Below are 23313 nucleotides of genomic sequence, written 5' to 3'. Positions count from 1 at the left end.
AGTTTATTTCCAAAACCTATTGTTCCCCCAAGGACTGCCTGCTGTCGAGAGGCTGCAAAAATGTCTATATAAACTCTTGGGACCTGATCCTTTCATCTCAGATCTTCTTAAGCTTTATTCCTGGGGAGTTTGAGTCGTAAGACTGAGATCTCCAGTCCTCTCTGGGCCGCCCTGATATTGAACATTGGACTAGAGCATGATGAAATTGTTGGGATATAGATATTCAAGCCTGTCTGTAAAGGCCTATACTTTAAGAATGTAGGTATATGTTTATTATTTAGCTGGTTATAGAGGTATAAAAGAATCTGTGTAAGGCCTTCTCTCACTGTGACAGTCTGAGGCCTGTTCTTAGGCTGAGGCCTTTGGCCAAGCAGCAGAGGCAGTCATAATCTGGGAAGCGAACGGTCACATCCTCACATTCCAAACGAGTTGAAATAAGGCAATCTGGGGCTGTTAGATCGGATCAACTTCCTATCACCTCCAGAGAAAGGGAAGAGCCTAGAAGATGTAAAAGGAAATTTAGTTTGATAGTTTTCTGTCTGGTAAGAACTCACTTAGCAATAGACAGCTGGGAAACCCTTATGTCTTTATAGATGTAGTTGTGAAATCCTCACTTCTGTATTGTTTTGTCATTCTAGTTACCACTTTGCTGTGTTTATTTGCATGATCTCTGTCTGGTTCAGTGATTGTTTCTGTCTGCTGTATAATTAATTTGGCTGGGTGTAAACTAATTAAGGTGGTGGGATATAATGGCTAACTAATCATGTTACAATCAGGACTGATTAAGTAAAATTTAGGAGACTGATTGGTTAAGGTATAGCTAAGAATATTATATATAAATTAGGGGCATACAGGAAGTAAGTTTGGATTCGAAAATAAGGAAAAGGAACTTGGGTTTAAGCTTGCTGGAAGGTCACCCTAATAAACATTGACTTGTTTGCACCTCCGGACTTTGCGTATTGCTGCTCTCTGTTCATGCGAGAAGGATGAGGTAAGCGAAAGGGTGAAGGAATAAGCCCCCTAACATCTTGGTGCCGTGACTCAGATGCATCGCATTGGATAGGTGAGTGGCAGCCTGTAAGTCCCCCTCCTCAACAGTCCTCGCAGCTGCTTGGAGGGGGTATGACGAACTCTCGTGATGGTAGTTGTGGGTTCTGGCCAGCTGGGATAATGGATTTTTTGAACAAATGGATAAGCAAGAATCAGAGCCCATAGCAGTTGCAGGGGTCTACCTGGGATGAGTTTGAGAAGGAGATGGGGATGGTTTTGGGAGACCCCAAGGGAAAGGAGTGTAGGAAAAAGGGAATGGTATTACAAGGTTTGTGTGCTGGGATGGCATACTGGGTAAAAAGGGAAGCCGATCTCCTCCAACACATTAAGGCTTTGGAGGGGATCGCGGAACAGCAATGGATTTTAACAGAAAAATCCGTGTTAGCAGCAGAGGTACCGGATTTGAAAGCACGGGATGCTGCACGGATAAAGGAGTCTTGTCAGGCAATCTGGAGAGAGAGAGAGGAACTGCTGGGAAGTGTAGGAGACTTAGAGGAGGAATTGTATCAATGTAAACATTGGGGCAATGGATTTGGAGTCCCAAATCATCCACCCCACTAATGGAGCTGATGGAAACACCTCCACCACCCTACCCTGAAAAAACACTGTACCCACCACTGCCAGTGGACGTTGTAAGCTGGCGATCCACTGTTACAGCCGCCGCGAGAGAGGCTACCCGGGAGGAACTGCAGGAAGCAGGAATAGTGGCCCCAGTTGCAGGGTGAGGGGACCATGCCCCACAAGAAGTAGAACTGGCAGAAATCCGCCCCTTTTCCCTGAAGGACCGGGAGACATTACTGGGCCGTTTGGGAAAGGTACCCCGGGAGGATTGGGATCAGTTTGTGCTGTGGCTAGTGGAAGTAGGCAGGGAAATGGAGGATCTAACTCGTGAGGATCAGGTGATCATATGGCATAGTCTTTTGGGACGGGGCACCTTAAGAATCGATGTGGCAGGACTGGCACACCCATTTTCTAATCCCCGGACAGGTGGCAAAACAGTTGTTTGGGGTGCACTCTCGTACTGCGGGGATGAATAGGATGAAGCGAATCCCTGGGGAAACAGGGCGGGATACACTTAATTGCATACAGTCATGGGCACAGTACTGGGTGCATCCCCAGGACTGTCCCTGGGGGATACCCGAGACAGGAGCACCAGGTCCTGGTGGGGGTGTAGAGCATGGTAGGGGTGTGGAATTGCTGGAGAAATAGTTGGAGCTGAACGATCCGCAGTTTGGGGCATTTAAGTTTGCAGCATTCTGAATTTGCTCCCAATCAGCTACCCCAGTTTCTGGAACAGGCAGATGTGTGGAGGCAGATGCATCAGTGGGGAGAGCCAGTCCATGTTGTTATTGCAGGGGATCAGTACAAGGTGGAAAGGGGTGGATCAGCCCGGAGGGGAGGAGGGAGAGGGAGAGGCTGTAGCTTTGGGGCGGGGGTTAGTCAGGGATGAGTGGGGCAATTGTAGAGCAAAGTTCCAGAGACTGCAGGCTCAACTGACTATGCAGGATCTTACCAGATCAGGGGGAAAGTGGCCCAGGAGGCCAGGGGACTGGGACTGCCTGAAATGCCAGACACACAATTTTGCTTGGAGACAGGAATGTGTTCGGTGCCGGGACCCCCAGTCCCCCTGTGAACCAGTGAGAGGGACAGAGGTCGGTGCTGCGACTTAGGGGTGCCTGGGAGGCATCCTGTCCATGTTCTCAGTTTAGGACGGGACGCGTCTGCTCGCCCCACGCAAAGATCTGTACACAGGTGCTCAGCCGAGTCCCTTCCACCCGGAGAGCCAATTGCAGAGTTGGACGCTGAGGAGTTGCTGATATTCAGAGCAGAGTTTGAGCCCCTGTTTCCGTAGCATCCCTGCCAGCTGTCAGCCTGCTCCAGCAGCAGGGCTCTCAGGCTTGCAGTGAGAGATGGACACACCTGGGGAGAGCAGGGGAGACGTGCAAGGGGCAGACAAAGAGTGAGGAGCAGCTGGGGAGGAGAACGGCTCTTCTTGTCAAAAGGGGAAGAGTGGGCAGGGGGAAAGAGGCAGGGGGGAAGGATGGGAGTAAGATGGGGAGGAGATGGAGTGGTGGGCAAGGGGCATGGGATGGGGAAGAGAAGGGAATAGGGGAAGCGGGGGCAGGGAGGGAAGCTGGAGCCCAGCATGTGGCATCCCATTGGCAGAAGCTGAGTCCCCTGTGAAGCAGGCCCATCGAACCCTCACCCTGACAAGCACCACCTCCCCTGCATCTGTACCACCCCGATGATCCCCCCAGTCACCCTCCCCACTGAGCCCCAACCACCTGCACCTGGACCCCCAACCAAATGAACCCCACCTCTTCTACATGTAGACTGCGCTGCTGAGCCCCAAACACCTTCACCTGGATCCCCTGCAGAGTCCTATTGCCCCTGCACCTGGAACCACTCAATGAGCTTTTGTGCATCCAGATCTCCCACTGAGCCGCCCGCACCCAGATTGCCCCACAGAGAACTCTCTTACCCCCCCCCCCCCGGATCTCCCCACACTAAGTCCCTCTGCACTTGGATCCTGCTGCCAGGCTGAGCCTGCTCACCCACACCTGGTGCACCTGGCACAGGGGGGCAGGGCCCCAGGGTGTTTCTGGGGCAGGCCTGGCCTTTGCGCTGTGTCAGGGTCGGGTGCAGCCTGACTGCCGAGTCCCTGTCCTAGGGTGCGGTGGGGTGGGGGGAGGCTGCAGGGTGATCTCCCACCTCCATGCAACCAGTGGCCTTTGCTCCCCACTGCTGTTCTGGAGCCTCCACATTGATTTACTGACAAATAAAATGTTCAGAATTTTAAAATAGTGTGTGCAGAATTTTTAATTGTTTGGTGCAGAATCCCCTCAGGAATATGGGTGCAGTGCTGCTGTGATGGTGGGACTGAGGAAGGAGGTGGGCAGTGGGTTGGTCTATGGGCAGGGGGCACTGGGCGAGTGGTAGGGTGACCAGACGTCCCGATTTTATCGGGACTGTCCCGATATTTCCTTGTTTGTCCCGCGTCCCATTCCACAAGCGCTGGAGGGAGGCCCGGGAGACTCAGGGGAAGCGCGGGGCCGGGGTGAGTAACAGTCCGGCCTGGTCCCCAGCAGGCAGGACTCAGTTGGGTGGTTGGGAGAGGAGAGGGGGCGACCCGCGGGGCCAGGCGACGGGGGAGGAAGCGGCCATGGCGCTCGGCGGCTCTGGCGCCCCCGAACCCCCCGAGCCGGGGCCTGCAGCAGCGCGTACGCTGGGCCCAGCCCCTGGCTAGGCACGTCTGGGCTGCCCAGCTGGTGCTATCCCGCGGCGGCCCCGGGGCGGAGGCATCGGCAGCCCAGCCCCGTTCGTTCCCCTGCAGGACCCGAGCAGGATGGGGGGGCTGGGGCCTGCTGCCCCCACTCTGGGGCCGCCGCGGGATTGCACCAGCTGGGCAGCAGCCCAGACGCAACTGGCCAGGGGCTGGGCGCAGCGTGCGCGCTGCTGGGTCCCCGCAGCAGGCCCCAGCTCGGGGGGTTCGGGGGCGCCAGAGCCGCAGCCGCCGAGCGCCATGGCCGCTTCCTTCCCCCGCGGCAGTGGGAGCTGCAGCAGCGGCTGCTCCCGAGTCCCGCTGCCCGGGGGTGAGAACAGCCACCGCCTGGCCCCGCGGGCCGCCCCCCTCCTCGCCCTACCACCCAACTGAGTCCTGCCTGCTGGGGACCAGGCCGGACTCTCACTACCCCGGCCCCGCGCTTCCCCTGAGTCTCCCGGGCCTCCCTCCAGCGCTTGCGGAGGAAGGTTTTTTTTTTTTGGCCCCGCCCCCCGCCACGCCCCCCCCACGTCACCCCCCCCCCCTCCCCCGCGTCCCGATATTTGTCTTTGGTGATCTGGTCACCCTAGCGAGTGGTGTGGTGTGCAGGGTGCTGTGCAGCTGTGGTGGGAGGCCAGCGGGGGAGGTCTCAGGGCGAGGGGGCGCTGGCACAAGAATGGGGCTCTGGGCAGGTAAGGTAAGGTAAGGGGAATCTGTAAAGGTAAGGGGAACACTGGCAGCACAGCTCTGGGCTGGTTTGTAAACAGCGCCCTCTGCTGGGCTGTATAGAGTGGGGCCGCTCCTGCCTCATTGTGCCCAGCCCGCCCTTCACTCTGGAGACTGACCATTCCACCCTGTGCACCTTGCCCCGTGCGGGCCCACAAGTATGTTTGGCACCGTGCCCACGAAAAGTTCATCCGGCCCTGCAGAGTGGGGCTAAGAATTTTCCTTTTGCCTTTCCGATTGTGTCCCTATTTGTTTTATTAATTGCTGTTTTGTAAATTGCATTTTTTCTGAACTATAGACAATGGTCAGGGAAGCGTCCAGAGCGGAGAAAGGACCCGGAGTGGGGACGCTCTAGCCCATGTCTTGAGTGGTCACAACCAGGGTGAGGGACGAGCCTTGTTGGGGTTATAAGGACTTTGCCACACAGGAGAGTGGAAGGGGAGCCCTCCAGGTGAGGCAGGCTCTGGGTGAAGGAAGAGGGAGCAAGGACTCAGATCCTTCTGCTATTCGATTCCACCTGGGGGGGGGGTTAAGTCTTCTCTGGGGGGAGTAATCGCTGGGCTCAGTCCCCGCAGCAGGCAGTGACTGGCAGCCGCTGCAGTGACTCTAGCTCCCAGGCTCCTGGCGAGATCCCCGAGCCCCGGTGGCTGGTGCTGGGAGCCCGGAGCCCTGGCTGCAGCCGGGAGAGGGGAATCTCCAGCAGGGCCCTTCCCGCTGCTCCCCAGGAGCCTCTCCCAGGGCAGAGCCCCCAGCCTGGCCAGGGCCCTTCCCGGCCCGGCTCCTGCCCCAGGGGGGCCCTGCTCGGAGGGAAGGTGAGAGAGACCCGCCCCCCGCTGTCACACCCGGGCTGCAGTGGGAGGTTTGGCCCCAGGCTGCTCCCAGCGGAGCTGGCTGCGATTCCCTGCCCTGGGCCCGGGAAAGCTGCCGCCAGTTCCCGGTGTGTGCAGGGTGGGGGCAGGATCACGTTACCGCCCATCCTCCCCACCCCCTTCTACTGCTTTTTGTTAGGGTTACCATACGTCCGGATTTTCCCGGACATGTCCGGCTTTTGGGGGCTCAAATCCCTGTCCGGGGGGAAATCCCCAAAAGCCGGGCATGTCCGGGAAAATCGGGAGGCTCGGCCGGGGCCTCTTTGTGCGGGGCCGGGCCCGTGGGGCTGGGAGCCGGGCCGGGCCCGTGGGGCTGGGAGCCGGGCCAGGGTCGGGGAGCCGGGCCGGGGTCGGGGAGCCGGGCGCCGGGCCCGCGGGGCTGGGAGCCGGGCGCCGGGCCCGCGGGGCTGGGAGCCGGACCGGGCCCACGGGGCTGGGAGCCGGACCGGGCCCGCGAGGCTGGGAGCCGGGCCGGGCCCACGGGGCTGGGAGCCGGGCCGGGCTGGGGTCGGGGAGCCGGGCCGGGTCCGCGGGGCTGGGAGCCGGGCCCGCGGGGCTGGGAGCCGGGAGCCGGGGGGCTGGGAGCCGGGAGCCGGGGGGTGCGCCGGGCCGCCGGGGGGGGCCAGCCTGGGCCGCCCCTTCTCCCCCCCACACACCCCCTTACCTGCTTCAGGCTTCCCGCAAATTAAATGTTCGCGGGAAGCAGGGGAGGGGGCGGAGACTTTGGGAGGGGGCGGAGTTGGGGCGGGGGCGTGGGCGGGGCCAGGCCCCCCAGGAGTGTCCTCCATTAGGAGGCACAAAATATGGTAACCCTATTTTTGTTTCCCTGCCCCAGGCCACTCTGGTGTGGATGGAGGCTGCAGCTCAGTGAAATCTGAGGGGGACAAATGGGGGGGGCATAAGATGGGCCGGGGCCAAACAGAATGTTGGGTGGGGGGCCCAGCTGGGGGCCAGGGAAGGAGAGGGGCCCAGGGGCCTAATCATGGCTGGGGGCAGCACAATTGCTGGATCTAGGCTGGTGGGGCCCTGCTGCACCCCCTTGCTTGAAGGGGTTTCCATCCTATCCATGGTTTACAGTTTGGTTCACTGTATCTCAGCAGATCCACTATTAAGATTGTTTCAGCCCCCCTGCCTGGGACTAGGAGCCGGGGATAAGAACGGGATACAGCCGGCGGGGGGTGAATCTAGGGATGGGGGAGGCTTGCCTCGCCCACTGTAGGGGCAGGACTCCAGCCCCTGAGCACCCCCAACTTCCCCCCACCTCCTGAGCGTCTGGCCCCAGCCTGAACCCCGGGGGCAGCCTATGGAGAAGCCTGACCTGCTCCTCACAGGGGCTGTGCACCCCACCTCCACAGTCAGCTGTTACTCTCAGCCAGCTTGGAAAACAGAAGGGTTTATTGGTTGCTGGGAACACAGCATAGTCCTCAGTGATGTCCGCTGCCCCTCCTCCGTGCTTTCCCTTTCCCCCTGGAAAACAGGTCTCGTGGCCTCCCCCATCTCGCTGTTCTCCAGCACCTTCGCCTGGCTCCTTGCAGAGGACCGGCTCCGGCCATGGCTTGCCAGGATACCGAATTTTGGCCATTCTCTATGCCCAGGGAGCCACTCTTCAGTGACACCTGCCCTCTAGAGGTCTCCGCAATGATCACACACCTGTATCCCACCAGCTTGATACTTGAGTAACACATGGGGAGACTGAGGCACATACTCGGTATTCAGAGAAAACATTCAGAACATTCCCACTTCATCACACCCCTCTGAGACCAGCCCCAGGGGCACGTTCTCCAGTGGTTCGAACCACTCTAACCATACCAGCCCCTGAGCCTGAGCCTCCAGGTGATGGAGATGTTACCTCAAAGGGGAGCCAAGATAACTTTAGATGTATAGTGGTGTAGGCATTGAGATGTAAAAGCAAGCCCCTTTTACTCAGAAGAGCAGACCCACCTCTCTCGTGTCTATCACCAGTGGACTGGTGTATGGATCTCCCTCCCTCTTCCCTATGTGTAGTGCAAATAATAAAAACTGACAATAGGTAAAGATGAAAACAACAGGTAAGTGTATGAAGGGAATGAATACCAGATAGGGAAGGAGTAAGTATGAAAGAACAGTAGCTAAATAACAAGACAAACAGTGAAACAGCAGCTTTTAAAACAGGAACATGAAGCTCCGGTCCAAAATACAACTCACCCTAGGATAGCTCAGTGATTTGAGCATTAGCCTGCTAAACCTAGGGTTATGAGTTCAATCCTTGAGGGGGCCATCTAGGGCAAAATCCGTACTTGGTCCTGCTAGTAAAGGCAGGGGGCTAGACTCAATGACCTTTCAAGGTCCCTTCCAGTTCTATGAGATAGGTATATCTCCATATATCTATAAACCCCAACTGAGAAAACCCTATTTATCTCACTGTGTTGGCAGCACATCGGCGGCGGTGGTGAAGTCCAGGACCTGCACTCGTTGGGTAATTGGGACCCGCAGAGGAGGAGCACTGGAGAGTCCCTTGATGTCTCAGGGCGGAAGAAGCAGAATGAGAATCCTCTGATGATGTTGTATCCAGGAGCAGGTGAGGTGGAATGTCGTCTTCACTTCAGGAACGGTGGTGCCCTTCAATGATGCACTGGAGCTGTGAAGCCGGAACCACGCACGCACCGTCACTGGGATGGACTGTGCCACTTGTCAATGAGTTCAGTCCCTTTAGTGATGGGAGAATATGGTACAGTCCCAGCAAAGGTGGGAAACAGTCTGAGGTAAGATTGTCCTTGGAGCTGCCCGTGATGGGAAAAAAGAGTTGGATCCAGTCATGACTGGGCCATGATAACTGTAGACAACAAGATGGAGGTCACAAGATGGCAGTTCAAACTCCATCTTGGATTGCTGCTATATATTTCCAAACTACATATTAGATTTAATATATACATATTTTAACAGACTGCAACACTATAACAAAACACACTCAACAGAGAGATCTGGGGAAAGGGTTGGAGCCGGGGAGGGAAATGTCTCTGCACAAAGGGCCCCTTTCAGGGACCTATTGGTGTCAAAGTGCGTTCAGTGCTACGGGGAAGGACCAGAACTATGTTGTGATAAAGTGACTGAGGGTTTTCCCAGTGGCAGAGCCCAGAGCCTGTCTCTAGGGAGAGAGATTCAGGGGGCCTGGGGCAAAGCAATTTCAGAGTCTTGGGGGGGGTGGAATCGGGGTGTGAAATGGACTTGAGCCTCTTCTGTAACCTCCCCCAGAGCCCCTCTCACCCCGACAGGCTGAGGACTCGCAACCACGTTTCGCTCCAGATGGTCCCGTCTTCCAGGGGACAGGGAAGGGAAATGGCTGTGATGGAGCCAGCTCAGGTAGGGGATTTGCAGAGAGCTGTGGGGAGGATTTGTTGTAGAGGGGGAGGGGCAGGAAACATACAGTGTGAGGCAGGGAGGGGACAGTGTGTGATAAACCTGCTAGAACATGATCAACCTGGGTCTGATTTTATGAACAGGCCCATTGGCGGCAATGGGAGGGGGCGACATTCCCCCATTTCTGTCCCAGGGAACACCCCATTGGCCAAAGGCTGCCGTGAAACACGAAGGGAAGCTGTTGAGGTTCCTGTCCATGTCCCCGGCTCAGAGCTCTGCTTCCCGTATCAGCCTGTGGCTGGCAGGCGTGTGGGAAATGGGAAGACCCTGCCATGCTCTGTGTGCTGGGGGGGATAAGGAGCTCTCACCTTCTCCCCACCCCCTGAAGCCTCCTGGCTGCTCTGAGCAGGATGCGGCGGGGATTCTGCTTCTCCAGCCCTCCCAGAGATTTAATGTTTTGTTTAGTTTTCCCTGTGACTAGTGGGATTCTGGGTGGGGCTGCAAGTAGTCAGTCATCATGAATAGGTCGGAATATGAACAAGAGGCTGCTAGGCAGCTCTCTAACACTACATTCTACAGGCCGTTACCCTCTGATCCCACTGAGGGTTACCAAAAGAAACTACACCATCTGCTCAAGAAACTCCCTGAAAAACCACACGATCAAATCTGTACAGAGACCCCTACAACTCCGACCGGGAGTATTCTATCTGCTACCCAAGATCCATAAACCTGGAAATCCTGGATGTCCCATCGTCTCAGGCATTGGCACCCTGACATCAAGATTGTCTGGCTATGTAGACTCTCTCCTCAGGCCCTACGTTACTAGCACTCCCAGCTGTCTTCGAGACACCACTGACTTCTGACGAAACTACAATCCATTGGTGATCTTCCAGAAAACACCATTCTGGCCATTATGGATGTAGAAGTTCTCTACACAACACGCCACACAAAGATGAACTACAAGCTGTCATGAACAGGATCCCCGATAATGTCACGGCAAAGCTGGTGGCTGAATTTTGTGACTTTGTCCTCACGTGCAACTATTTCACATTTGGGGACAATGTATACCTTCAAGTCAGCGGCACTGCTATGGGTACCCACATGGCCCCACAGTATGCCAACATTTTTATGGCTGACTTAGAACAACGCTTCCTCAGTTTTTGTCTGCTTGAGCTACATTGATGACATCTTTATCATCTGGACCCATGGAAAAGATGCCCTTGAGGAATTCCACCATGATTTCAACAATTTCTATCCCACCATCAACCTCAGCTTGGACCAGTCCACACAAGAGATCCACTTCCTGGACACTACAGTGCTAATAAGCGATGGTCACATAAACACCACCCGATACCGGAAACCTACTGACCGCTATACTTACCTACATGCCTCCAGCTTTCATCCAGACCACACCACACAATCCATTGTCTACAGCCAAGCTCTAAAATAGATCTGAATTTGCTCCAACCCCTCAGACAAACAGTTACAAGATCTCTGTCAAGCATTCTTTCAACTACAACACCCACCTGCTGAAATGAAGAAACAGACTGACAGAGACAGAAGGGTACCCAGAAGTCACCTACTACAGGACAGGCCCAACAAAGAAAGTAACAGAATGCCACTAACCGTCACCTTCAGCCTCCAACTAAAACCTCTCCAGCGCATCATCAAGGATCTACAACCTATCCTGAAAAATGATCCCTCACTCTCACAGATCTTGGGAGACAGGCCAGTCCTCACTTACAAACAGCCCCCCCACCTGAAGCAAATACTCACCAGAAACCAGACAACAAAAACACTAACCCAGGAACCTATCCTTGCAACAAAGCCGGTTGCCAACTCTGTCCACATATCTATTCAAAGGACACCATCATAGGACCTAATTACATCAGCCACACTATCAGAGACTCATTCAACTACACATCTACCAATGTGATATATGCCATCATGTGCCAGCAATGCCCCTCTGCCGTGTACATTGGCCAAACCGGACAGTCTCTAAGCAAAAGAATTAATGGACACAAATCTGACATCAGGAATCATAATACTCAAAAACCAGTGGGAGAACACTTTAACCTGTCTGGCCATTCAATGACAGACCTGCGGGTGGCTATCTTACAACAGAAAAACTTCAAAAACAGACTCCAACGAGAGACTGCTGAGCTGGAATTGATATGCAAATTAGATACAATCAACTCAGGATTGAATAAGGACTGGGAATGGCTGAGCCATTACAAACATTGAATCTATCTCCCCTTGTAAGTATTCTCACACTTCTTATCAAACTGTCTGTACTGAGCTATCTTGATTATCACTTCAAAAGTTTTTTTCCTCTTACTTAATTGGCCTCTCAGAGTTGGTAAGACAACTCCCACCTGTTCATGCTCTCTGTATGTGTGTATATATATCTCCTCAATATATGTTCCACTCTATATGCATCCGAAGACATGGGCTGTAGTCCACAAAAGCTTATGCTCTACTAAATTTGTTAGTCTCTAAGGTGCCACAAGTACTCCTGTTCTTTTTGCGGATACAGACTAACATGGCTGCTACTCTGAAATCTATTGTGTCTATGTTAAGTAGATTAGAGGAATATTGAAGGCCTGGGTCTCAATGTAAATTGTCTTGGTTATTGATTGTAAAACTTAGCAGGGTTTAATTTGCAATGTCTTTTTGCTCAATATAAAATACTGCTGTTTGTATTCTCAGTCTGTTTGTGTGAATGAGGAATGTATGCATCAGAAAAAGGTAAGGTGTGAAGGCCATTATTATAGCCAGAGTCAAGGAAGAAGAAGTGAAGAAACTTATAGGACATCAAAGAATCATCAACACGCATCCATAATGAAGGGCAGATTGACGACCCTGAGGTAAAGGCTGGCACCCCTAAAGACAATTGATTAAATCGGAACAAAGGACAGGATGACCTTCTCGGAGGTGTATTGGAATGTTTACACCAATTAAGAAGTAACCGGTCACAAAGTGACACAGCAAAATCCATAGGCTTCAACAGAGAAGAAAACCTATAAGAACAGAATGCTTTGCCATAGGACTTTGGGTTCGTCTTGCCACACTCCAGGAGCATCGGATCGCGACCGATAAAACCCCGCTCCCCTCTGCGACCAATCTGGCTGGCCACTAGATTGATCCAGACTCTAGACTGGTAGCTATAAACATCACTGCAGGACTGTGTGTGTGTGTGTGTGTGTCTAAAGCATATGCTAACTGTGGTATTCTCAATAAACGCTGTGTGTATTTACCTTCCTCTATAAAGATCCCGTGTGCTTTGTATGAGCATAACAGCTGGTCAGGGAAAGCCACTGGCAGATGCTTTGTTTACCTGAGCGTCCACAGGCCCCACTGTTCACAGCACCCAGTGGCCACTGTTTGCTGTTCCCCTTCCCCTGACCAGCCATGACCCAGACTTTGAACACCCCTGCTTTAGACAGCATGACGGGAAAACGGAACCTGGGTCTCCCACATGCCAGCTGAGTGCTCTAACCGTGGGGGTAAACATTATACGCTGGTTGACATCACCAAAACCACATTCTCCTTCCCCCCACCCCTCACATTTTGTGTGGAGCAAGGCAGGTGCCTACCTCATTCCAGCAAGAAACGCCTTAGGAGCCTGAGTCACCTGATGTCAGGCACTGGGTTCCCATCTGTGGGTTGCTAAGTAGAGACACATGCCCCTCTGTGGCCCTGATTTAGGAACCTGTCTGTGAGAGGGGACAGGACTTAGGACACCCCTCCCTTGTTGGCATCTCCCATTGACTAGCTTAGATGGCTCCCCCCTCCCCACTGAGCTGCCTTTTGTGAATCACACTCTAAGTTGCCTGTGATGCCCTCGCACTGTGTAGGGAATTCAGGCCCCAACTCAGGTTTGCAAAATTGCCGACTGTGATTTTCTAGTTGCCTACAAGTTAGGCCCTGCCATGACGCTCAGCATTGCAACACCCAAGTCTCTTCATGGATTGCACCCTGTGTAACCAGTCAGCTCTCCACAGAGCACAGCTGAGCAATTCCTGATTGGCATGGGTGTGTACAGGACAGAGACAGAGCACAGGCTGGATAGTGACATATCCCAGTAAAACCCCAAACTCTCCTCCTAGAGGTGTGATATTTTCTGTGGGTGCTGGGGAGTCACAACCAAGTCAGGAAGCAAATCCCATGATGCTGCAACCAGCACCTGCAGCTGGGACAGTAAAGTGGAACAGGCAAGAATTGTTTGTAATGTTTTATTTACAAAATTTGGGTTGCCAACTTTCTCACCGAACACCCTTGTCCAAACCCAGAGCTGAGAAGGAGCCTTAACAACCACAGCATGGAAAGGAGATTCCCCAGCTACCGAGAATAGTTTTCTTAATGGCACAAGAACCGTACAGTTGCTCAGGAACTAATATAGGGAATTGATAAGTTACAGTCGCTCTCTTTCAGTAACATGTAATAAATCCCTCTGTCCCTCTCATATTCCTTTTCCTTCTCCCTTTTCTTTCATCCCACCATTTTCTACTCAGCATTTTTGTAGCCCTCACTTCCCACCCCTGTTTATTTTCTTCTCCCACTCTGCTCTCCTCCCTCCCACAGATCATCCCCCATGGCTGCTCCATTCTTTTCTCTGCTTTTACCCTTTCCCCTCTTGCTGCCCCTTCCCCTCTTGCTGAATGGCTGGTTCCCCTGCCAGGGATATTTTCCTGTCACTTTTCTCAATTCTATTTTCCACCATTTCTCCTGGACTCTCCCTTGATTCTTGTTTCATTTTCATTCACATTTTTCTTCTTGCTTCTTCTAATTCCCTCTGGGTAAACCCACCCTGTCCCTGCCTCTCCCAGTGCTGCCAGTCTCAGGAGTTAAAAAAAAAAAAACATGAGATTATTAACCTTAAAAAAAATCCTCATTGTGTCACAGTTTTTTTTGTCAAACTACACCCATCTCACCTTCCCCCCGCCCTTTGTGACAATTACAGGGTTACCAGCTATCCTGTAGTTACAGGGGAAGGTGACTTGGGCCCCTGCGGCAGGAGCTCTGGCTGGGAGACCCCATGAGATCTAATCCCACAGATCTGTAGAAAACGCTCCCTGCTGCTGTGGAGCTTCCAGATTCTCCCCAAACCCTGATTCATTAATTCTGTGTCTCTGCCACCCCCATCTCTGCCTGTCCCCAGCCTGGCTGTTAGTGCTACTCCTTTCTGAGCCCCCGCATCTGTCCCTCAGGGCCCCTCTGCCCCTCCTGCAACCCCAGGGGTTCATGCCCCCTCCTGCTTCCATCCCTGGTGCTGCAGGGAAGGGGAGGGGCTTCCACAGGTCATAGAGATGAGGAGCCAGGGACTGGGTAGACAGGAGTCCTCCAAGACCATAGAGACTAGGGTGTGTGAGGCTAGAGAGTCTGATTTCTGGTTCCTCCCTCTGCTGCTTGTCTCAGGGACACAGGCAGAGCCAGAATCCCCCCCACAGCCAGAGCCAGGGTCGGATTCTCTCCCCAGGGATGAAGCCCGGCGGGAAAGTGAAGATCGGGGCCTCGTCACCAGCATCGATAAATGTCACCTGCCCCCGGTCACAGTCCAGACAAACCCGGATCCTGCTGGGGGCCCGGCTCAGGGGCAGGGGGGTCGCAGGGGAGGTGAGAGCCTGGAACCGATCCCCCCACCGCTGCACAGCCCAGATCCCCCCCTCAGGGTTAAGGCTGATCAGTCCCTTCCTCCCCACAGACTCTCTGGCCACCCCCACAGCCCAGTATCCCCCATCCCCCACCTCCACCTCCCAGCAATGTCTCCCTGAGGTGAATCCCTCACAGCCCAGCACACAGGCCCAATAGTTAAATCTCTCAGGGTTGTTGGGCAGTTGCTGCCGTGTGTCTCCCCATCTCACACTTTTCCGATCCTCAGACAGGACGAGGTTGGGATAAGCCGTGTCTGGATCCAGAGTCACATTCGCTGGAGAGAGAGAATCAGAGCGTTAGGGGCAGAGCACAGCCCTGGGGGAGGCTGGGACCATTTCTCGCACTCCCCAGAAGCCCGGTCCTGGCTGGGACAGGCCTGGATCCCAGGGAGCTGCCTCTGTCCTGGGCACCTGAGACTGAGCAGAGATGTCACTGCAGTTCCTCACTCTGTGTAATGGGACCCACTTCATTAGTTTTTCATTTCGTTGCTGAGGAATCAGCTCCCTGTTCCCTCTGCTGGGGCTGCTCCATTCCCAGCATCAGAGACACAGCCAGGAAGTGAGGAGGAAGCAGAGGAGGCAGGCACCAGCTTTGAACCCCAGAGGGAAGTTCCCTCCCCTAAATACAGCCTGCACTCCCCGGCCAGAGTAGGAAGAGCCAATTAAGACCAGAGAGTAGGGAATGGCATTGGGTGGGGCAGCCTCCACTCCCAGGCTGGGGAACAGAGAGGAAGGTGCAGCATTGGGGAAGAGCTGCTTAAGAGCAGAGTAGGAGGGGGCATTGGGTGGGGTAACCCCATCCACAGTCTAGAGAGAAGAGAGGAGCTGACAGTCTCACAGGGAGAGTGTCTCCCCAATCCAGGAAGCAGGGAGCAGCTCCAGTGGGAGAGCCCAGCCCTGCCCAGAGGAAAGGCCGGATGTTGGAGAAGAGTGATGGGGAGACCCCCTGCACCGGGATAAAGCAGAGGGATGTGTCAGCCCTCAGGGCAGAGAGCTCTGTTCACAGGCTGCTCACGGAGAGTTTTTCTGTTCAGCAGCGTGGGCATGAACTCAGCACGAAGGTTGGTGTCAGGAGTGTTTGTGTGACTTCAGCGTGGGAGCCCCTCACTGTGCAGTGTGTTGTTTTTAGGGCTGTGTGTGTCGTGGTTGATGTCGGTTTGGTTGGTAACTAGCTACAATCTCGTGAAGACATTTTCTGATAAGTTAAAGACAATCTCCAGGTGCAAACTAACCCTGTCTGAATGCTCCTAGGGATCCTCCTCTTTTTGTCTCTAGTGCAGACGGCAGAGTGTCTGGAGGGGGGAAGGAGAAAGGAGACGAGATTTCAGGCTTTCATATTTATAACTCTCAACTCCTAGAACTGTATTTTAATTATGACAGAGAAACACACCGAGAAACACTCAAATATTTAATATAAAAAGGTCTGAAACCGTCTCTTTCCTCTCTCATTCAGGCATCTCCCAGCAATGGAACCAACATCCCTGCAGCCTCACAACCATCCCAGGACAGACAGTCTGTCAGTGAGATCACCTCCTCATCCCCTCCCACCCTTCAAACTTCAGTTGGTTTGTCTCATTCACTTACTGCCTTTTGTTGTAACTTAGACCCAGAGCCTGCAAAGACTTTGGTATAAAAGTAACTTTATCCACTTCGGTCCCTCTGACTCTAATGGGATATTGAGAGTTTGCTAAATCCTGGCTCTAATTGCGAGCTGTTTGGTCTGTTTACTCAGCATCTCTACAGAGTGCGGCATGACAGGGCCTTGTCCTCCGTAGGCAGACATAGAAATAATAGTAAAACCATTTTATAATTGTGGAAATTGCAGTGGGGGAAGGTTGATTCAATGGGACAGATTCACCCCGTACCAGCAGGAGAGGGGTCACTCTGCTATTCAGTGGCTGCAGGGGCCGGTGCAGACCTTGGAACAGGCTGAGGAAGTTCTGAAGCAGCCAGTTACATCCCTATGACAATGGCCCCCGTGTGTCTTGCCCAGCGTGCAGAGTGTCAGAGGCCCAGCTTTACACTGCCCATGTCCCTCTGTCCCTCGTCCACCCCCTCCCTCTTCCTCCCACCCTCACCACCCCCACCCCATTCCCAGCCCTCTCAGGAACATGCCTTGTGCCTGCAGCTGCTGTGAAGGAGGCACCAGAGGCTCCTGTGCTGAAGAGATCCCTGACCATGGGGGAGGGGCTTTCCCCTTCCCTAAAGCCCATTTGGCCCAGACTAGCTGCATACAGGACCTGAGTCCAGTGATGGGCTCTGTCTACCTTTGAGAAATGTGCCCCATGACTGGTGATGGGGCAGTAGATGGGGAGGGCTCTGAGTTATAGAGAATTCTTGGCCGCATGTCTCACTGTTGGGTCTTGCCAAAATGCTCGGCATTCAACTGACCACCATATTCGGGGTCGGAAGGAATTTCCCCTAAGTTAGATTGGCAAAGGATCTGGGGGGTTTCTGCCTCCCTTTGCAGTGTCGGGCATGGGTCACTTGCAGATTTAAGCTAGTGTCTATGGTGGATTATCTGTAACCTGAAGTCTTTAAATCATGATTTGAGGACTCCAGTAACTCAGCCAGAGGTTGGGGTCTATTGCAGGAGTGGGTGGGTGAGGTTCTGTGGCCTGCAATGTGCAGGAGGTCAGACTGGATGATCATGATGGTCCCTTTTGGCCTTAAAGTCTTTCTTTCTTTAACAGTAATTGTCATGGCACGGCATGGTTTTTGGTAGAAATAAAGGTTTGAATTAATCAACCTGAGTGACTTGGACCCCAAGTGCGTGACATTCTCACCCAACAATTAAATAGAAGCATCATCTAATTGTGAACCAATTGGCCAGAGCCACTCTCCTCCCTCAGTCTCAGAGGCTCATCCCAATTTCCGTTCCTAGATCCCTTCTACAACCTTTGAATTTCCCCAGAGTCTCCAATAGCGCAGTCATTTTCCAGGAGAAACCACTGACTTGCTCTTCCAGTTCAGGAGAAATCTCCTCTGGCTGCTGGAACTTCCCCTTCTCACACCTGGAGAGAAACAGTTTCACATGATTATATTTCATTGTGTGACTCATTATAAGTTCTGGTTAGGGAGTCACTGCTCTAATGGGCCTGGAGTTAGAATTCCTCAACTTCTCCCAGCCTCAGAGCAGGTGCAGCACAGCCCATGGCCGTGCAACCTTCCCTTCAAAGGACTCATTAATATTCTTCAACTCTGGACTGGAGAGACCAGCTCTGGGATAAAAGGAAAATTGAGTCTCCATGGCCAATTCACTCCTTGGCCTCCATGATCTGAGGGACAGGAAGTTCCTGGGTGAAGTGCTCTGCCCTCTAGGAACTAGACTGAGACACCAACTCCCCCGTCCCCAGCTCATTCCACACAGGCCTCCAAACAGTCCTCAGGTGGGAAAGACTCTTGATCGCTGCTGCCCTGGACTGAATAGTGACCAGTGCCCCAGCAGTGATAGGCCCATATTCCATCCCCGCAATCCCGAGGCAGCCAATCCCCCAGGGAGCTCACATATCTAGGAAATACTTGGTCAGTCTTTCCCACTACATGGAGAATTCCAGATTCTTCTATAGAAGGGTGAGAACCTCAGAATGAAGTTGATCAGAGAGATTTGTATCCAACATGTGACCTTCCCCACACATTTTGCTGTAGAGCCCTGGGGAGATGCAGTGCTAACATCACCACCAAGCCCTTTCCCAGCGTTGTGAAGTGTGAGGGGGAGTAAGAGAGAGACACGTACCTGCTCAAGGTGCTTTTAATATCCTAGAAGAGAGAGAGACAAAAGAATTTCAGTCCCCTCTGACACACACACAGGAATTCAGGAAAGAGATTTTGCAAATATGGTGAAGCAAGGCCCTGCCCTGGCCCCAGGGCCATGGATTCCCTGAGCTAATGGGGCTTTTCCATCTCTCATATCTCTGTGTCTGTGACTCTGCAAAGAATAATATTCAATCACATGTCAGCAATGCACACGCTGAGTTACATAGAGATTGCCGACTGCTGGACTCCAGTGCTTATGATTCAGGAGCCCTCCCTTCCCTGTGTGTTTCTGGCATGTTTCTAATGACAGGTGCTGGTTTCCAATTGTCCCTGGGGGTGCTCAACCCTATGCCGCACCCCCACTCCAAACCTTCCCCCAATGCCATACCCCTGCCCAATTATTCCCGCTCCCACTCCACCCACAGTCTGTCTCTTCCCCGCCTCCTCTTGTGAGCACACTCCCTCCCCGCTCCTCCCCCTCCCTCCCAGCCTCTCCTGCACACAGTGGAACAACTTATTGTAGCAGGCAGGTGGTGCTGGAGGGAGGGGGAGGAGTTGATCGGCAGGGAAGCCAGCTCCTCCCTCAGTGTCACCTACTGGTTGCCCTGGAGAGCCCACCTATGTTTCTCATTCAGTCTCACCTGCAGGAATTCACTTGCTGGTTTCTGACACTTCCCCTCCAGCTCACTGATCAGCTCACTGAGACGGGAAACCTGCTCGGAGAGTTGACTGACATTTTCATTCTGGATCCTCACAATCTCTTCGTCCAGCTTCTCCAGCTGGGACAGCAGGAGTCGCTCTTGTTCCCCCAGGAACTGCTGCAGTTGGTGAAATTCAGACACAATCTTCTGCCTCTCGGTTTGTGTTTGTTTCTGTATGAAAATAGGGCAAGGGCTGGTCAGGGACATATGGATGGAGCCCGGGGTCCTTTCATGGAGAGCTGAGTGGGGAGGAGGCTGAATTTCTTTGAAAATCCTAAGATTTCTGACGTTTGACTTTACCCTGTGCGTAGTAGGCAGGGGATTCTCTTGCACCTTCCCCTTTGGCCCCTGTATCCCTCTGAAAGGGATGTTTCCATTCCTGTCATGGTCAGCAAATTCTGTTATTTATGGTCTCTGGAAATTCCGACCCAGAGCAGCAAGAGGCAGGACTCAGCACTACACTGACAGAGACACCAGGGGTGTTAAAAGAAACAAACATTTAAAAAATGCACAAAATGACCAGGCACAGCGGACAGCACTTCACGGGGCCATTCAGTTCACTTGGGGAGGATTTCTGGGTAAACAACAAGGGCTAGACATTAACTCATCAACTGCAATGGAAGCTTATGGCTTGTCTACACATGAACCTAACCCAGCAATCCATGATCATGGAGAAACACACACAAGACCATGTTCACCAAGGCCACAGAGGAGTCTGCCTCCAAACAGACTTCCCACTGCCACCGCTAGTTCAGAACAACAGGCACCTACCAGATACTCCCGGCTCTTCCCCTCTGCAGTCGCTTTCAATCCCAGCAGCTTTTCTCTCTCTTCCCTCAGAGTCTTGAAATGGGCCTGGATTCTTTCCTGAAGAAACAGAAATGATTTGGGAGGTTTCATCGGGATAGTTGAGATGTACTTGGAAGTGGGTGTTTTTCCACCCAAAACCCAAGATGACTGTCGTTCTAATTGCTTTGTGACATCAGGGTCACCAAGGAGATAAAATCTTACTAATGGAGACTGGAAGTGTGTCACATTCAGACTTGTTATCAATTCAGGTTCAGTCTTTTTAGTAATTAGACAGAGATCTCAATTATAACCAAGCTTTACTGGTATTTGTGAACTGATTAGTGGTACAGAGCGTAACAGGACACCAGAGTCACATGGGGGTGAATCAATAAACTTGTTTTGTAGAACATTTAACAAACCAAGTGATACAAATCCCAGAAGCCACCAGGGTTTAAATATGGGCTGGGATTTCAGCCCTGAAGCCCTGGGGACTGCACTGGTTGGGCAGAGCTGGTTTAAGCACCAGGGCAAACCCCATGATACGTCAGGAGGCCATTCGTCTGGTTGGAAGCTGCAAAGTCCAGTTTTGTGGAGCACTATCCCTGTCCGGCAGGGACTCCGCACCGGATGTGGCTTTGTCTGGTGCAGAAGTGAGAGGAGGAGACTGAGGATGTAGAAGGACACCCATGAGGGTGGGGGCAGGGCTGGAGTGGCACCTTCATGCAGAATGATGCAGGTGGGTGGCACGCTGAAAAAAGCAGTGGGGGGGGGTCCCACGCAGGATGGCTGCTACTGGTGAGGACGGGCCCATGCAGGCAGGCGTGGCCATGTCCTATGTTCTGGGGAAACCTCGGTGACCTCCCTAATTAGACATGATGCAGATTTGTATGAAGAACGGGTTGGGGTTTTCCCCAGTGCTGTCCTAAACCCTTTCCGTGGCAATGGCCCCTGGGCAGATGTCCCACGGTTCCATTCCCTGGTAAAGATCCTGGAAGCAGTGCATTCTGGGAGATTTCAAAAGGCTGCCTGGTGGGACTAATGGAACCACTTTGGCTGGTCCTTGCCCACGTACACAACAGAACAGGTCAGACTGGCACCAGTCAGCTCTAGTCTGTGCTTAGTTTTGCTACAACCCAGTGTAATCCCAGTGGTACTTGGCATGGACCTGAGCTGCCTGGAGCTCTTTTGTGTGAGGACTGAAGGTGCTCGGGGTCCCACACAGTGTTTAGCCCAGTGATCTCCTCTAGTGCAGGCCGGCAGCATCTGAGTTTAATCCATCATGGAGCAACACAGGAGTTTAGAATCCCAGTGAGATACCTCCTCTCCCTGTTGGGTCTGGGACCTTTATCAAGGCATCTTTGCCTCCTAATGGACACACTTCATCACTGCGTGGGGTGATGCGAAGATGGCAGCATGGCAAAGTGATTTGGGTTTTGGTCTGGGGAGAACTGGGTTCTATATTAAGCTCTGTCACTGACTGCTGGGTGACTGTGGGCAACTCGCTGCCTTGCTTTGTGCCTCAGTTTCCCTTCCCACCTTCTGTCTAGTTAGACCAGTGGTCACCTACCAGTCGATGCTGGAGACTTTCCCTGTCGATCGCAATCTCCGGTGGCACAGCGCGGTTACCTGCCTGCCCCAGCCACACGGCGCTACTTGCCCTGCCTGCAGTCACCGCTCCCGCAGCTCCCATTGGCCGGGAATGGGGAACTGTGGCCAGTGAGAGCTGCGGGAGCGGTGCCTGCAGAGAGGGGCAGCACACAGAGCCACATGCCTATCCCGGGGCCACAGGGGCATGTTGGCCCCTTCCAGGAGTGGCGAATGGCTGGGGCAGGCATGGAGCCTGTATTAGCCCCACTGCACCACTGACTGGGGGCCTCCCGAGGTAAGTCAGTGCTGCCCAGCTGGAGCCAAACCCCATATCCCCCCTTCACGCAACACCCCACACCACCTCCTGCATCCCAGGCCCCCTCCTGCAACCTAACCCCCTGCCCTCCTCCCAGGGCCAGCACCCCATACCCATTCCTGCACCCCAACAGACTGCCCCAGCCTGGAGCCCCCTCCTGCACCCAAACTCCCTCCCAGAGCTTGCACCCCTCACCCCCTCCTGCACCCCAACATCCTGAGCAAGGCTCCGTGCAGAGCCCCCTCCCACATGCAAACCTCTTGTCCTTAGCCAAGAGTCTGCCCCCACACCTGAACCCCAACCTCCTGCCCCAGACCGGTGAAAGTGAGTGAGGGTTGGGGAGAGCGAGAAATGGAGAGAGGGGGGTATGGAGTGAGTGGGGCTTCGGGGGTGGGGAATGGGAGAGGCCTTGGGGAAGGGGTGGGGTAGATCCTACTTTCAAGACCTGATATTTTGCCTCTGTTATCACACTGGCAGATCATTAATTTTGTTATATCATCTCCTGTACAATGAAGACTTTACAGAGCTGAATGATGAGTCACACCCATGACAGGTAACTTTCAGTGAAATTAGCCTATCATTAAAACCCAAAAGTTAACCCATTCAATCTGACAGCAATTCCCTACCTTGTACTCCTGGGCAGCTTCCTGTATGGGAACCACCGTGTGAGCGCGGTGAGCCCGGGATCTGTCGCACACCACACAGATGAGGGTTTCATCCTCTTCACAGAACAGTTTCAGAGCCTCCTGGTGTTCCCCACACACCCCATCCCCTCCTGCTCCTTTCGCTGCCTGTAAACTCAGCCGCTTGGCGATTTCTATGATATTTGCCAGCTGCCTGTTGGGCCTGAGGTTTCTCTGTTGCACAGTTTCTCTGCACTGAGGGCACGAGGCGGCTGTATCGGATCCCTCCCAGCACTGGCTGATGCAGGCTCGGCAGAAATTATGCCCACACTCCAGACTCACAGGTTCTGTGAAATAGTCCAGACAGACGGGACATGTAGCTTCCTCCTGGAGACTTTCCACGGGGTTCTCTGCAGCCATGGCTCCCTCTGGGCAGTGGATCAGGGTTAGTTTCAATTTCCTGAATTCACACTATGCCCCGCCTGCAGCAGTAAGGGGGTGTTTCCTTGCTTGAAAATGACTCATGCTGTTTGCTGAGCAGGAACCACACAGCCAATTTCACCTCTGGAGGCTTTAGTGAAAAAATTTACAATCACACTTGTGACAGGTAACTTTCAGTGAAATTAGCCTGTAATTAAAATCCC

General features: G+C 53.4%; 2 protein-coding genes across 15 annotated transcripts in view; one reads left to right on the top strand and one right to left on the bottom strand.

Moving 5' to 3' along the window:
* LOC112061375 (zinc finger protein 585A-like) overlaps window positions 1–23313 on the top strand; it is a 145962-nt gene that overhangs the window by 9608 nt on the left and 113041 nt on the right. For 2 of the 13 annotated variants that reach the window (XM_065564819.1, XM_065564817.1), the window contains exons 5-6: window positions 8320–8648; window positions 9141–9246. The exons of the other annotated variants lie outside the window; for them this stretch is intronic. In XM_065564819.1, coding sequence (XP_065420891.1) covers window positions 8581–8648; window positions 9141–9246 — 174 coding nt within the window. In that variant the 5' untranslated portion in view covers window positions 8320–8580. The remainder of the gene's footprint in view (window positions 1–8319; window positions 8649–9140; window positions 9247–23313) is intronic. 13 annotated transcript variants of the gene reach the window in all.
* On the bottom strand, window positions 13465–23232 carry LOC101947387 (zinc finger protein RFP-like). 2 transcript variants are annotated; one of them, XM_065565018.1, is made up of 7 exons: window positions 22673–23231; window positions 20126–20221; window positions 19295–19525; window positions 18634–18656; window positions 17796–17911; window positions 16130–16189; window positions 13465–15172 (listed from the first exon to the last, which is right to left on the bottom strand). In XM_065565018.1, exons 1-7 carry the CDS (start codon window positions 23087–23089, stop codon window positions 14658–14660), a joined length of 1458 nt encoding a protein of 485 aa, XP_065421090.1. In that variant the 5' UTR covers window positions 23090–23231; the 3' UTR covers window positions 13465–14657. The 2 variants fall into 2 exon arrangements, with proteins under 2 accessions (XP_065421090.1, XP_065421091.1); XM_065565019.1 differs by lacking the exon at window positions 16130–16189 and having other exon boundaries at window positions 14525–15172; window positions 22673–23232.

Source organism: Chrysemys picta, chromosome 12, assembly GCF_011386835.1.
Source record: "Chrysemys picta bellii isolate R12L10 chromosome 12, ASM1138683v2, whole genome shotgun sequence".
NCBI lineage: Eukaryota > Metazoa > Chordata > Testudines > Emydidae > Chrysemys > Chrysemys picta.
This window is presented reverse-complemented; position numbering and strand designations above follow the sequence as displayed.

Coding starts and splice junctions, on each gene's coding strand:
- LOC101947387 (XM_065565018.1), bottom strand. CDS start 23,089: ATGGCTGCAGAGAACCCCGTGGAAAGTCTCCAGGAGGAAGCTACATGT. Junction 19,526..20,125: donor GGAAGAGCCGGGAGTATCTG/GTAGGTGCCTGT, acceptor ATTTTCATACAG/AAACAAACACAAACCGAGAG. Junction 18,657..19,294: donor CAGCAAGTGAATTCCTGCAG/GTGAGACTGAAT, acceptor TCTCTCTTCTAG/GATATTAAAAGCACCTTGAG.